At 41.5% G+C, this 15,064-nt stretch overlaps 1 protein-coding gene across 1 annotated transcript in view; it reads right to left on the bottom strand.

Moving 5' to 3' along the window:
• The window catches only part of LOC148524750 (uncharacterized), a 183,695-nt gene that overhangs the window by 108,457 nt on the left and 60,174 nt on the right, over nt 1–15,064 (bottom strand). The window contains exon 7 of the mRNA XM_088471632.1: nt 5,303–5,462. Within this exon, the coding sequence (XP_088327758.1) occupies nt 5,303–5,462 (160 nt within the window). The remainder of the gene's footprint in view (nt 1–5,302; nt 5,463–15,064) is intronic.

Below are 15,064 nucleotides of genomic sequence, written 5' to 3'. Positions count from 1 at the left end.
TGGTTATATAACAAGATCCATCTGATCCACTAGGTTCCCACTAGTCTAGTGCTGATAGTCCATGGGGACAAGATATTATATGGTACATTTCTGTACATATTGTAGTTTTAAACAGATTGTATTTTTATACATATTGTATAACTAGTGCTGCGCTCACTGATCCAATACCTTTCTGTATTGTATAATGACAGTGCTTTAACGCTTACTATGGGTACTTGTTTACCCCGGTTGCCACAGTTACCATGTTATGACGGTATGTTGTGGTGTGACTGCGGCTGCTTCCGGCGGTGTGCGGTTCACCTGAGTGTCACCGCTGGCACTGGATTCCGGACTCGCGGCGAGTGTGTATATATGTATCCACAGGACACTGGATGTCCTTTAATTGGCAAAGGACTTATACCTTTGTTATGTTGCACCGCTGATTCTGAGTCTGAAAGTGTATCCATGTCTGGGTTTATATGTTTGTATGTGTTTTATATGTGGGAGGGGTTATGGGTATTTAATGTCAGTTGTAGGATAATCTCACTTGTTCCTTGACAAAGGTCCAGAAGGGACCGAAACGTGGGTGTGATTGTGCTTCATTGCCATGGAGTAAAAAACGTTTTTACTGAAACCTAAAGTCTGTTGAGTGCACCCCTATCCTAAGGATTTATGCATGCTGGATGTGGACTCGTCTACTCCATATTGTGGTAGCACCCTGGCATATTGACTACACATAAGAGTGTGCAGACACACAATATATTTGTGTATATGTGTATATATATATATATATATATATATATATATATATGTGATGGCTAGTCCCATGTCATAATTCTGAGCAATAGAGTAGGGACTTGCAGTAACGTAGCGTCCCATAATGGGGGCTGCAAGCTTAAATACATTGATAAATTCATGAAACAAAACCCCACAGTTTATTATATGTATTAATAATATTATTGTTAGTTATTATGGTGAGTGCAGAGCCTCTGTGATTTCTATTTAAACAATGTGGTCACCCTGTTGCACCCCAAATCTAGGAATGGTGAGTGCCGTGGATTAGTGCTTTTTGTATGTATGTATGTATGTATATATATATATCTATATATATGTGTGTGAATATATATGTATAGATATACATGTGTGTGTATATATATATAAGTCTCATCCGCTGAGATGCTGAACATATCCCGTACACACAATATGTCCGTGAACAACGTTGTTCACAGACATATCGCATCAGCTGTGCAGTACAGCCGTTGGCAGATATATATGCTCATCGTGCTGTGTGTACATGCATTCAGCTGAACACCCTTACACTTACTGCAGTGGCCAGAAGGGAGGGGGTCGCTATGTGATAGCTGGCCAGCGGGGCCCCAGATGATGGTTGTTCATTGTGTATGAACAACCATAATCTGCAGATATATCTACAGATCAGTCGATCTGCAGATATATCTGTCATGTGTGTACCCACTTTAAAATTGGTTGAGGGATTATCTTCTAGAGGGCACCAGCCAAAATCTTGCCTAGGGCACCAAATTGGCTAGAGTCAGCCCTGGTATGTACAATAAAGGTGACACATCCAGACCTGCAGAAACTGACTATATGCCTGTTAGGGGGATTATCTTCTGCACCTGCTACAGAGTAGATGCAAATACATGCTGATGTATTGTCATAAACAATGCACAAATGCTGCTGATGTGAAGGTGATGCATTTTATATTGTGAATGGCTCTGTGCAAAAATATGCTATTATTTAGTTCTTTTTTTTAAGGAAATGTTTGCTCTTTTTTTTACCATAACTCTGCATCAGTCCCTTAATGTGTGGCTAGAATTAGACACAGTAAATATTTTACCCTCTTTGTTAATTCTCTTCCAGAGGGAGATACATATATACAACCTTGGAGAGAGAAAAATGCATATGTTGTCCAAAGCAACCGGTCTGCTTCTAACTGTCATTTATCTAGCACAGTCTATAAAATGACAGAAGCTGATGGTTTCTTTGGACAACATATCCACTGTATCTCTCTCTCTAGGGCTTGATACATCTCCCTTTCAATATGTTGTATAAAATGTGAATTGTTTCAGATTCACTGATAAAACATAAATAGCAAATTATTAACTTTGTAACCAGTTTGCCAAACACAGGCTAATTATATGGGCCATTCACCAGTAATATAAACGTGTAGTCAATGACATAAGCCACAAGTCAAGTATTTATGAGTAACAAACTCAATATAACAGTTGTAGGTTGCTATTCCCCTTAATCTTGTGAATCCAGTTGCAATGTACTTTCTAGGCAGGTCTGAATTCTAGGAAAAGACTCAGACTAAGGTCTAATGTTAAAGTGGAAATTAATTGTTATTGTTCTCTGATGTCACAGGCTAGAACACGATGACAAATATAAATATTTTTATTTTATATGACTAACTTGACCAAATGATAAAATTCATAAATATTGTTTTTTTTCTATTTAAAAGACTTTTCAAGGACATTTCTGAAAATTCATTTAAATGAAAATTGTGAAGTAACTCTTCAAATAATTGCTTTCATTCTCAAAGTAACACTAGAAAAAAAAGATAAAATTTATAAACTATTATTGCTAAGGGTTGCAGTACATTTGCTCAGTTTCTATAAAAATTCTCCAATCTTATGTAAAGTATAGCATGTATAAAAACAACTAGAACTGATGTAATTAAAAATGTGCGCCAACCCCCGTGTTTTGGTTTTGGTTTTGGATCTGGATTCATCTTCGTGTTTTGGTTTGGCAAAACTATCCTCACGTGTTTTGGTTTGGGATCTGTATTTTTTAAAAATAAATATAAAAAATAAATCCAAGTTCCCAACAGCAGGAAGATCTGAACCGGAACTTGGTTCGACTTGGTACACAAAAGTGATACCGAACTTGGACTCGGTTTGACTCAGAACCCATACATTCGGTAGTTGTCGGTTCTCTGAGAACCGGACCCCCACATCTCTTCATGTAATATATGCATAGTATCTGACCAACTGCAACAAAATGTTTATTCTGCTTTTTTGTAATAGATACAACAGAGAAAAACAAAATAAAAAAATAAATAATCAGCACAGACTCATCATAAATAAGTCACTGCATGTCTTCAATAAATTTTAACTTCTTTATGACAGTACACTGCCTATCTACAGTATATATGTTATACAGTATATCAGTTCAGTCTGAGATGAAGTAGATAATTAACAGGTCATTATGGCTCACCTATTTTCAAGTTTGTTTCCATTGCAGAAACAGACCATGGATTCAGGTTGTACTGTAAGTAGGATAAATTGAACACAGCAAACTGGAATCTCCTAGCACTTCCGCATTCAATGCTATGTTCTTATTTGGAAACCTGGTTACATCATTATGATCGTTAGTGGAAATGTGCTTATATATAAATACTAGCTGTTGCCCGCTGCTTCGCCCATGATAAAACCAGAGTCCAGAGTCTGCTCCACACGTATCATAACAGGACACCAGAGTCTGCTCCACATGTATCATAACAGGAGACCAGAGTCTGATCCACATAAATCAACACAGGACACCAGAGTCTGCTACACATGTATCATAACAAGATACCAGAGTCTGCTCCACATATATTAAAACAGGAGAAAGGAGTCTGCTCCACCTGTATCTAAATAAGAGGACACAAGAGTCTGCTCTGTGATTTAATAACAGGGCCCTGGAGTTGGATGCACATGCAATGCAGTACAAGAACACCACACTCTGCTCCATCTGTATAGTAAATGCCATCATTACCTGCTGCTGCTGCATGTCACATTCCCACTCTCACTACTTCCCACTGCAGCTACACAACAAATAACACCCAGAAGATGTTATCATGGATAGCATGGGGAGTGTCAGCTGATGAGATTAGGTGTGTCTATGCAAATGAGTGAAAGATACTTCTTGGAGACTGGAGAGGGAGTATATATTACAAACTCCACCCCCAAGATTATACAAGGAGCTGCTGCTGGAAGAAACCCTTAAGCTATTTCTGTAATAACTTCCTGATGAGGAGAAAGGATTGGTGTTCATGGAACATTTCAGTGAAAACCCAATCAAAATCAGTTCAGTAGTTCTCGAGTTTATCACGAACATACATACAAACAATTTTATATGTGTGTGTGTATGATGTGGTAAGACAAATGTAGAAGAAGGGGATGAATCCGCACAGAATATTAATATATATGATTATATATTATTTACCAACATATATATACTGTGTGTGACCCAATTCAGGGTTGAGAATCACTCAGGTTGGTGGTGCTCCCTAGAGCCAAAAGTTTTACACATGTACTATACAAAAGTAGAAAGAGAAGGCTCTTTTTCTGGGGCACTCTGTGGTAAGACAGATTCAAGGAACATCAACATAATAATTTGATACAGATAATATCTTTATATGAAAAAATAATTTCTAATAATTAAGCACATAGAAATAAATAACAATCAATTGTAAATATAATAACTACTGTACAGTAGGTCTGATATACCAGATATATGAAGAGGTGAATGGATGGAGGTGTTATGTTATGTTTAGAAGAAACTGAGATATTTACAGTTGAAGATAAATTCTCCACTAAAATCTGACTTAAGAATTGGACATACCACTTTTATTAACAAAATTAGTAACTAGACTATTAACATTTTAAATAACATTGTTACTATGATCCCTAGGTCATAACACCTTAATCCATTAGAAAAAAATAGTTTTCAGAAAATTGTTACATAACACCTTTATCCACTTGCCTGCTTACCTTTATCCATATACCGTACTTGCTATTTCAGTTGTACATGTCTTAGTGCAAATACAGCTCTTTTGCAATTTAAATTACATCCTGGAACCTGCAGTCTATCATCAAAATTATTTATACTTGCATTGCAGTTTTTCACTTTTTATATCTGAAGGAGAAATACTGTATCTGTTAGATTTGCATGCTTAGGCTGGTATTTAAGACCCAGTTGTTAAATTTACAATTTATTGTTATTTATTTCTATGTGCTTAATTAGAATTTTTTAATGTAAAGAAAGCATCTATATCAAAGTATTTTGGTGTGTCTTGAATCTGTTCTGAAACATCATTGTACCCTTTTTGTTAATATACTGTATAAGCGCATTTACATTAGTGGTCATCTTTTTGTAATTGTTTTTGTGCACACACACTCACATTTAGAATTTGCAGCTATAATAAATTTAATAGCCAAGTTAGTTACATTCAATTTTGCAAATTTCTACCTCCTTATGAGATCCCAAGGTGTTTAAAGTAGATAAGTTTGATAATAAAATATTAAAATTGCTTTTTCCCTACCTTTCTTCTTTCTCCATTGATACCTCGCCACTTTTCTGCTTTTCTTACTATATGGCTCAATTCTTGATTTGAAATTTCCAGATCATATGGTATATGACAGATTCCTTCATCACTACTAATGCGCTGAAAGACATCCAGGATCCAACTTTCTTTATGTATCCTGAAAAAAATATCTAAAAGTTGCATTGCCCTGTACTAGAATTCTAAGTATACAGTATATTCCAAACAATGAATTTATGGACATCAATAATATACTGTAGTATTTTTTAGTAAAAATCATGTATGTTATGTGTCAGAAGAATATATTTAACAATTTTAGATGAGAGAAACATTTCAGCAGATTTAAAGTTTTCCATAAATATCAGTATTTTGCAGCAATTGAAATGTTTCTCAAATATGGTGTCAGCAAAAGTTTCTAAAATTTCATGACTAAACATTATTTTTGCAAAATTGTGTTTAAAAAAATGAATTCTTTATAAATATAAAAAAGTTACACAAAATTAATTGTTTATTTTAAAACAATATTTATCCATTTAATAAATATATTGCTTTTTTTAACCAGTATTTTATACAAACATTTGTAATTATATTATATTAGAATTTTGATTTTCACCACAAACGATAATAATGAAATAATTATTTTTTACATGTTTAAACTTTATATATTTGTGGAATTGTTCTGGATTTGATATGTTGTATTTTATTATGAATATTGTCCTCCTAATTTTTACTTACAGATCTATATGAGTTTAAATTCACTTTGCTTCATTTACTGCAATGCTGTGACACAGGTTTAACAATTTACAGATACATGCACAATACATCAATTATATTAGAGCATGTATTTACAGTATAAAGATGTGTCCTCTATATCCAGCACCTAAATGTGAGACGCCTGGTGCTACTGAGCCAATCTAAGATGTGGAGCATACCCTCTTTTTCTTTAGATTTTGCATCCTATTTATATCATAGACTCAAGGAAATACCACTCAAAGTGTACAAGAGAGGCTGGGCTGCGACTCTAACCACACAGGAATTAGTTTTAAACACATGCAGACGTAGAACACAGAAACTTGGTGTGAGAAAAAAACGTGGCTGCTGCATCGCAGCACTTTGTATACAGATTATGACTCAGTTGCACACAGATGTGCAAATGTTACATATCAAATTGATCAGTGTAATCTAGAAGAATATGGCTTAAGACAAAAATTTGGAGCATGAAAGACTCTTGGCGTGCCCAAGTTGTCCGGGACCTGATGTGCAGACAGGGTCTGTTTGGCACGACTGATGCCACAGTATTTGAGGAGACACCTGTATTTGTATTTATACCTACAGTATCTCTTTTCTATAGTAGGAAAACAATGTAGGATTAAAATACTCTTTGGCGCCGAATAGATATGGTTAGTAAATATTGAGCTTAAAATATGTTTTACTATACTGATTATTTAGTATATTTTACAGTCGGCTATTGAGGAATTGTTTATATTGTACTGTATCTGAGTAAATAAATAGGTGTTTATTTGTTTTGTTTCTTGAAAGTGACATAATATATTAGTAACACTTTTCCATTTCTACCATCTGTGGGTGACTTAAGTATATCACTCCAAGACAATTATTCCCTTCTTGTATTGAATGTCCAATCCTTATTATCAGTGAGAGCAACCCCTACATATATAAATATCACATGGTTATGATAGAAAAACCAGTGCATAAGATTCTTTTCAACTTTCTTTTCCATTACTTGGTGACATAGAGCACAATGTATCTGAAAGGTCTAAGCATATTTTCCAGGTTTGTGTTTCGCAAAACCGATTCTCTTTGCCCACTCAAAGTCCAGACATTAGGGATAGCCCTGTTTTAGCACATGTGGGTAAATCAGAATGACCAAGGTAATAAATAAGCCACCTGTGCTCAGGGGTGTAGCGTGTAGCCATGGCACTCGGAGCATGTGTGTGATACCATGCCCCTACCCCCGCAAGTGTGCCAAGTAGGGGGCATGTCAAGCATGTAAGGGTAAATTAAAGGGAAATAAAAATAAACATAAGGGGCAGTATGAAACTGGGTCATGGAGGGCTAGATATATTCCAGCCCACTAAAGTAATATGACCAATTAAAAATAAGCCACACAGTAGTGCTCACAATTCATGTTATGCCACACAGTAGTGCCCACAATTCACATTACGCCACACAGTAGTGTCTTTTATTTATATTACGCCACAGTAGTGTCCTTTATTTGCATTATGTTACACAATAATGGCCACAATGCAGGTTATGCTACACATTAGTGTCCATTAATTTGCGTTATGTCACAATTTGTCTAATTTTTTACATTATGCTACACAATATTCCCCACATATTATGCCACTGTAATGTCCATACATAATGTCTGCACTCGGTATGACTGGGTGATGCATGGCTGGCAGTTCAATTCCCAGCAGCGTCAGCCCAACAGATGCAGAGATCCCGGCAGCGGCAGCCCGACAGCGCTGGAAATCCCGATCATCCCTAGGTAAGTACAAATTAACCTAACCTAACCCCCCTAACCATCCTTAGGGGTGCCTAACCCTAACATCCCCCATGCCTAACCCTAATCCCCCCTCTAAGTACCTAAACCTAACCACCCCTTCCCAACGCCTAAACCTAAGTCCCCCAAGGGGGGGTCTAATGCTAACCTCCCGCTGGGGGTGCCTAGCCCTAACACTCCATCCCCCTAGCCTAACCCTAACCCTCCCGGGGGGGTGCCTGACCCTAAGTCTCCCCCGGGTGCCCAAAACCTAACCCTCCCCCCGCGACTGTCTGCTTGCGGCGCCCGGCATCCCGATCAGTCTCCCAGCGTCAGAAAAATGACAGGTGTCTAGATTTAGACACCTGTCATTTGACCCTCACCAGGATAAAGCAATCGGGAAGTTGGCTGTCGGGCTAACGTAAGCCGGTTTCCAGATTGAATCCCATAATGTCCATAGTTCACATAATGCCACAGTAGTGCCCCTTATTCACATTATGTCTAACAATAGTGCCCCTTATTTATGTTATTCCACAGTAGTGTCCCTTTTACACATTATGCCACAGTAGTGCCCCTTTACCCATGCCATAGTAGTGCCCCTTATTGGAATTTTGGCATCAGAGCAGTCAGGCATGACCTAACCAGACTCACCGCTCAAGCTTATCCCAGTCATGGGTGCCACGACCCAGGCTCTCAGGATCAGCACCCAGCTCAGCCCTCCCCTCAGCAACAGGGACACAGATGCCATGTTCTTTCCTTCGTGCAAATCAGGCTGGCTGATGTCTGGACCAGGGTGGTAGATGGGAGCCACCTCAGAGGTGGAAAAGAGGAGTAGCCGGGCTGATGATGGGAGGGGACCACCTCCTCCTCCCTCTTTATTACCCGTGGATCCACCCTTCCTCCCTTCCGTTCAGTTCCAGAGTCTGATTAAGATCCCACAGGGTCATATGCAAAATACTGCCCTGGGGCTACATATTAATGTATATATAAATGCACACAGTGTATACATTTCTTACACAGCTCTCCCCACTCACTTAGATCTTCCACCTGTTGATGAGCTGAGCCTGAAGCACATAAATAGATCAGTGCATCCATATGGGGGCGTGGTGAGCAACCCTTGTCTAAAGGCACTGATCTTTTCAGGCTCAGCAAGTGCTCTGCCATTTGTTGGATAGCTGATCTCTGGCACCCTGGCTGGAGCAGGTGCCTGGAGCATGTGCTCCACTGGAACCACCCTCGCTATTTCCCTGCCTGTGCTCATGCATGGATATCCTTCGTACCTGCACTGTGAGTGGGTCATGAGAATTGGGTTTGGAAAACACTAGTTTAGATCATATACCTTTGACCTCTGCTTGCATTAGCTCTAACAAATCCAATTGAGGATCTGTTAATATAAACACTGTAAATATAGAGGCTCATTATACTTTGCAACAAATACAGTTAATTGCTTGGTTGAAATCAATAAAAAATTCAAGTAAGAATGTTCAAAGAATAGATGAGCAATATGAGAGCACTGGTTGGCATTCAGAAATACAGAAAATGCTAGATCAAGTAAATAGAAGGAATACACAAAAAGCAGTGCTGTAATGGGGTCTGTGTACTGCGGCTCTCCTGCATCAATGGCCGACATCATCACAACTGCACCTTGCGCCCAGAGGCAAAAACTATTGTTGTCTCTGGGAGTTAAGCAACCGTTCTAAGGATAGCAAGCAGAATATCAGATTCAGTACATGAGCTAACTGTCAGGGTCATTAACAAGCAAACATACAGATGTGTACTCTTGCATCTTTGCTGCCCGCGCTGCAAACATGCACACGCATCATGCTATGCGACTAGCTGTTGCGGTGTGCACCACGGTATGCCATGCCACGTACTGCGTTTGAACCATGCAATCCTATGGAGTCGCAGGTCCGCATGTAGTCTGCGTACCAGTTTGCAGGTGCTGCGACTCGCACCATGCATGCTGCAATTTGCCACACAATTGGTAAAGATGTAAGAGGACATCTGTATTCACTAAACAAGGTCAATAACATTTTCTCAGGACATGATACAATTGATAGAGATGAAGGACTAAAGAAGCTCAAATAAGCCTTTTTCTCATGTGCTAAACTGTAGTCCAGAGCATTGTACATAGAAAGAGTAAGACACTTCAGCAGGCATGCATCAGTATGCATGGCTAGTATCACAAAGTGCACCTACAGTAAAAGGTTGCACACACTTAGAAAGGATCACAAGAAGGTATGTGATTACTACTTCACTTAAGGCATCTGGAATGATTTGTGTCAACTTTATTCAGGAACATGATGCAATTCTAAAGCATGGAAATAATAGTATACATATGGTTTTACCTCTGATTGTATAGTTTTGTGCATACTTTGCAAGCAGTGCACAAAATTGCAAACCTTACTGTGTTTTGATTGAACCTCCATTCATATGTACTGTATATGCCATAGGGGTGTGCACCGGCCACTTTTCGTGTTTTGTGTTTTGGTTTTGGATCTGGATCTTTCTTCGTGTTTTGGATCTGGATTGGTTTTGCCAAAACCACCCTTCCGTGTTTTGGGTTCTGGGTTTTGTGTTTTGGATCTGTATTTTTTTTTAAAAAAGCATAAAAACAGCTAAAATCACAGAATTTGTAGGTTTTTCTGCTCCTATGCTATTATTAACCTCAATAACCTTAATTTCCACTCATTTCCAGTCTATTCTGAACACCTCACACCTCACAATAGTGTTTTTATGTCCAAAACGTTGCACCGAGGTAGCTGGATGACTATGCTAAGCGACACGAGTGGGCGGCACAAACACGTGACCCATCTAGGCGTGAAACTGCAGTGGCAGACAGGATGGCAGTTTGAAAAACTAGGCCCCAAACTGTACATAATGCAAAGAAAAAAAAGAGGTGCAAGATGGAATTGTCCTTGGGCCCTCCCACCCACCCTTATGTTGTATAAACAGGACATGCACACTTTAACAAACCAATCATTTCAGCGCCAGGGTCTGCCACACAACTGTGGCTGAAATGATTGGTTCGTTTGGGCCCCCACAAAACAAGCTGGCAATTAATGTGTCCCTGCACAAACTGGCTCTATGGAGGCAAGATGTCATCCTCATCCTCCTCATCCACCGATTCCTCACCCTCTTCAGTGTGTACATCCTCATCCTCACAAAGTATTAACTCGTCCCCACTTGAATCCACCACCACAGGTCCCTCTGTACCTTCTGGAGGCTGGTCTCCCTGGAAGAGCTGATAATTCATTTTGATGAACATCATCTTCTCCACATTCTGTGGAAGCAACCTCCTACGCCTTTCGCTGACAAGGTTCCCGGCTGCACTAAACACTCTTTCGGAGTACATACTGGAGGGGGGGCAACTCAGGTAAAATAGAGCCAGTTTGTACAGGGGCCTCCAAATTGCCTCTTTTTCCTGCCAGTACAGGTATGGACTGTCTGCCATGCCTACTTGGATGCTGTCACCGATGTAATCCTCCACCATTCTGTCAATGGTGACAGTATCATATGCAGTGACAGTAGACATGTCAGAAATTGTTGCCAGGTCCTTCAGTCCGGACCAGATGTCCAAACTTGGTCCTGCCTGTCCTGCATCACCGCCAGCGGGTTGTTTAGGATACCTAAGTTTTTTCCTGGCAGCCCCAGTTGCAGGAGAAAATGAAGAAGGAGCTGTTGACGTGTCACGTTCCGCTTCAGCTGACAGTGTGTTCACCAGCAGGTCTTTGCACCTCTGCAGGCTTGTGTCGGCCGGAAAGAGAGACACCACATAGGCTTTAAACCTAGGATCGAGCACGGTGGCCAAAATGTAGTGGTCTGATTTCAACAGATTGACCACCCTGGAATCCTGGCAAAGCGAATGAAGGGCTTCATCCACAAGTCCCACATGCCGAGCGGAATCGCTCCGTCTTAGCTCCTCCTTCACTTTCTCCAGCTGCTTCTGCAAAAGCCTGATGAGGGGAATGACCTGACTCAAGCTGGCAGTGTCTGAACTGACTTCACGTGTGGCAAGTTCGAAGGGCTGGAGAACCTTGCACAACACGGAAATCATTCTCCACTGCGCTTGAGTCAGGTGCATACCCCCTCCTTTGCCTATGTCATAGGTGGATGTATAGGCTTGTATGGCCTTTTGCTGCTCCTCCATCCTCTGAAGCATATAGAGGGTTGAGTTCCACCGTGTCACAACCTCTTGCTTCAGGTGATGGCGGGGCAGGTTCAAGAGTGTTTGCTGGCGCTCCAGTCTTCGGCACGCAGTCGCTGAATGGCGAAAGTGGCCAGAAATTTTTCGGGCCACCCAAAGCGTCTCCTGCACGCCCCTGTCGCTTTTCAGAAAATTCTGCACCACCAAGTTTATTGTGTGAGCAAAACATGGGACGTGCTGGAATTTGCCCAGATGTAATGCCCGCACAATATTGGTGGCGTTGTCAGATATCACAAATCCCCAGGAGAGTCTAAGTGGGGTAAGCCACTGGGCGATGATTTCCCTCAGTTTCTCTAAGAGGTTGTCGGCGGTGTGCCTCTTACTGAAACCGGTGATACACAGCGTAGCCTGCCTTGTAACGAGCTGGCGTTTCTGAGATGCTGCTACTGGTGACGCTGCTGCTGTTGCTGCGTAAGGTGATACATCTACCCAGTGGGCTGTCACAGTCATATAGTCCTTAGTCTGCCCTGTTCCACTTGTCCACATGTCCGTGGTTAAGTGGACATTGTGTACAACGGCATTTTTCAGGACACTGAGGACACTTTTTCTGACGTTTCTGTACAGTCTCGGTATCGCCTGCCTAGTGAAGTGGAATCTAGACGGGATTTGGAACCGGGGACACACTACCTCCATCAATTGTCTAAATCCCACTGCACTAATGGCGGATACCGGACGCACGTCTAACACCAACATAGCAGTCAAGGCCTCAGTTATACGTTTTGCTTCAGGATGACTGCTGTCGTACTTCATCCTCCTCGCTAAGGACTGTTGGAGGGTCAATTGTTTAGTAAAAGTAGTGGTGTTCCTACTTCCTCTCTGGGATGATGAACGACTCCCAGCAGCAGCAACAGCAGCAGCGGCAGCAGTAGGCGTAGCAATGCAGGATCCTCCAGAGGAATCCCGGATAGGAGAGTCAGTCATGCCAGTGACATGGCCTGCAGGACTACTTCCGATCCTGACTAAGGAGGAAATTGACGAGGAGGGAGTTGACGGTGTGGTTTGCAGGCACTTGGATACAACAGGACAACGGGATTTAGGTGTCCCTGGACTGCTTACGGTCTTAGCCAAAGTTTCTGAACTTGACAGTAACTTTTTATGAACGCGCTGCAGGTGCCGTATAAGGGAGGATGTTCCTAGGTGGTTGACGTCCCTACCCCTACTTATTTCACCTTTACATATGGTACATATGGCAAGACAGTTGTTGTCCGGATTTGGATAGAAATATTGCCAGACCAAAGAGGTGGAATGTTTGGTCTTCTGCCCAGGCATGACCGTGATGGGCTTTTTCATCCCACGGACAACAACTGTCTCCCCCGGAGCCTGATTTAAACAAACCACATCACCATCAGAATCCTCCTCGCCAACTTCCTCCTCAGCGCCAGCTACACCAGTATCCTCATCCTGTTGTACTTCAACAGTGACATCTTCAATTTGCATATCAGCAAGTGGACTGTGGGTGCTCCTTTCAGCACTTGCAGGGGGCATGCAAATGGTGGAAAGAGCCACCTCTTCCCGTCCAGTGCTGGGAAGGTCAGGCATCGCAACCACCACCACACTTGGACTCTCCTTGGGGATTTGTGATATCTTCTTAGAAAGCACAGTTCTTCGCTGTGCTTTTGCCAGCTTAACTCTTTTGATTTTTTTAGTGGGAGGAGGGCTTCCATCGTCATGTGAAGCTGAACCACTAGTCATGAACATACTAGGGATCGACCTTAGCCGTTCCTTGCCACTCCGTGTCGTAAATGGCATATTGGCAAGTTTACGTTTCTCTTCAGCTGATTTAAATGTCTTTTTCAAGGTCATTTTCCTGAACTTTGCCATTTGGGATTGTATGTGCCCTCTACTATGACATTGGGCATCGGCCTTGGCAGACGACGTTGATGGCATGTTATCGTCTATGTCATGACTAGTGGCAGCAGCTTCAGCACTAGGAGGAAGTGGTTCTTGATCTTTCTCTATTTTATTTTTATCGGAGAAAGTTTGGTCCTCCATTTATGTTATATCGATTTGATATATACGTGCGGCTAAACACAGAAAATAATTTTTTTTTTGGTTTGGACTGGAGTGTACTTTGTGGGTTACAGCACCCTTTAACGGTCAAGCCAGCCGGCCCTTTACTTATGACACAGGCGCACTCTTGGCACTACTTTGTTGATGCACGTGCGGCTACTGCGCACACAATTCACAAACACAGAAAATAATTTTTTTTGGTTTGGCCTGGAGTGTACTTTCGGGGGTTACAGCACCCTTTAACGGTCAAGCCAGCCGGCCCTTTACTTATGACACAGGCGCACTCTTGGCACTACTTTGTTGATGCACGTGCGGCTACTGCGCACACAATTCACAAACACAGAAAATAATTTTTTTTTGGTTTGGACTGGAGTGTACTTTCGGGGGTTACAGCACCCTTTAACGGTCAAGCCAGCCGGCCCTTTACTTATGACACAGGCGCACGCTTGGCACTACTTTGTTGATGCACGTGTGGCTACTGCGCACACAATTCACAAACACAGAAAATAATTTTTTTTTTGGTTTGGACTGGAGTGTACTTTCGGGGGTTACAGCACCCTTAACGGTCAAGCCAGCCGGCCCTTTACTTATGACACAGGCGCACGCTTGGCACTACTTTGTTGATGCACGTGCGGCTACTGCGCACACAATTCACAAACACAGAAAATAATTTTTTTTTTGGTTTGGACTGGAGTGTACTTTCGGGGGTTACAGCACCCTTAACGGTCAAGCCAGCCGGCCCTTTACTTATGACACAGGCGCACGCTTGGCACTACTTTGTTGATGCACGTGTGGCTACTGCGCACACAATTCACAAACACAGAAAATAATTTTTTTTTTGGTTTGGACTGGAGTGTACTTTCGGGGGTTACAGCACCCTTAACGGTCAAGCCAGCCGGCCCTTTACTTATGACACAGGCGCACGCTTGGCACTACTTTGTTGATGCACGTGCGGCTACTGCGCACACAATTCACAAACACAGAAAATAATTTTTTTTTTGGTTTGGACTGGAGTGTACTTTCGGGGGTTACAGCACCCTTA

This window comes from Taudactylus pleione, unplaced genomic scaffold (assembly GCF_031769625.1).
Source record: "Taudactylus pleione unplaced genomic scaffold, aTauple2 ptg000116l, whole genome shotgun sequence".
Taxonomy (NCBI): domain Eukaryota; kingdom Metazoa; phylum Chordata; class Amphibia; order Anura; family Myobatrachidae; genus Taudactylus; species Taudactylus pleione.
This window is presented reverse-complemented; position numbering and strand designations above follow the sequence as displayed.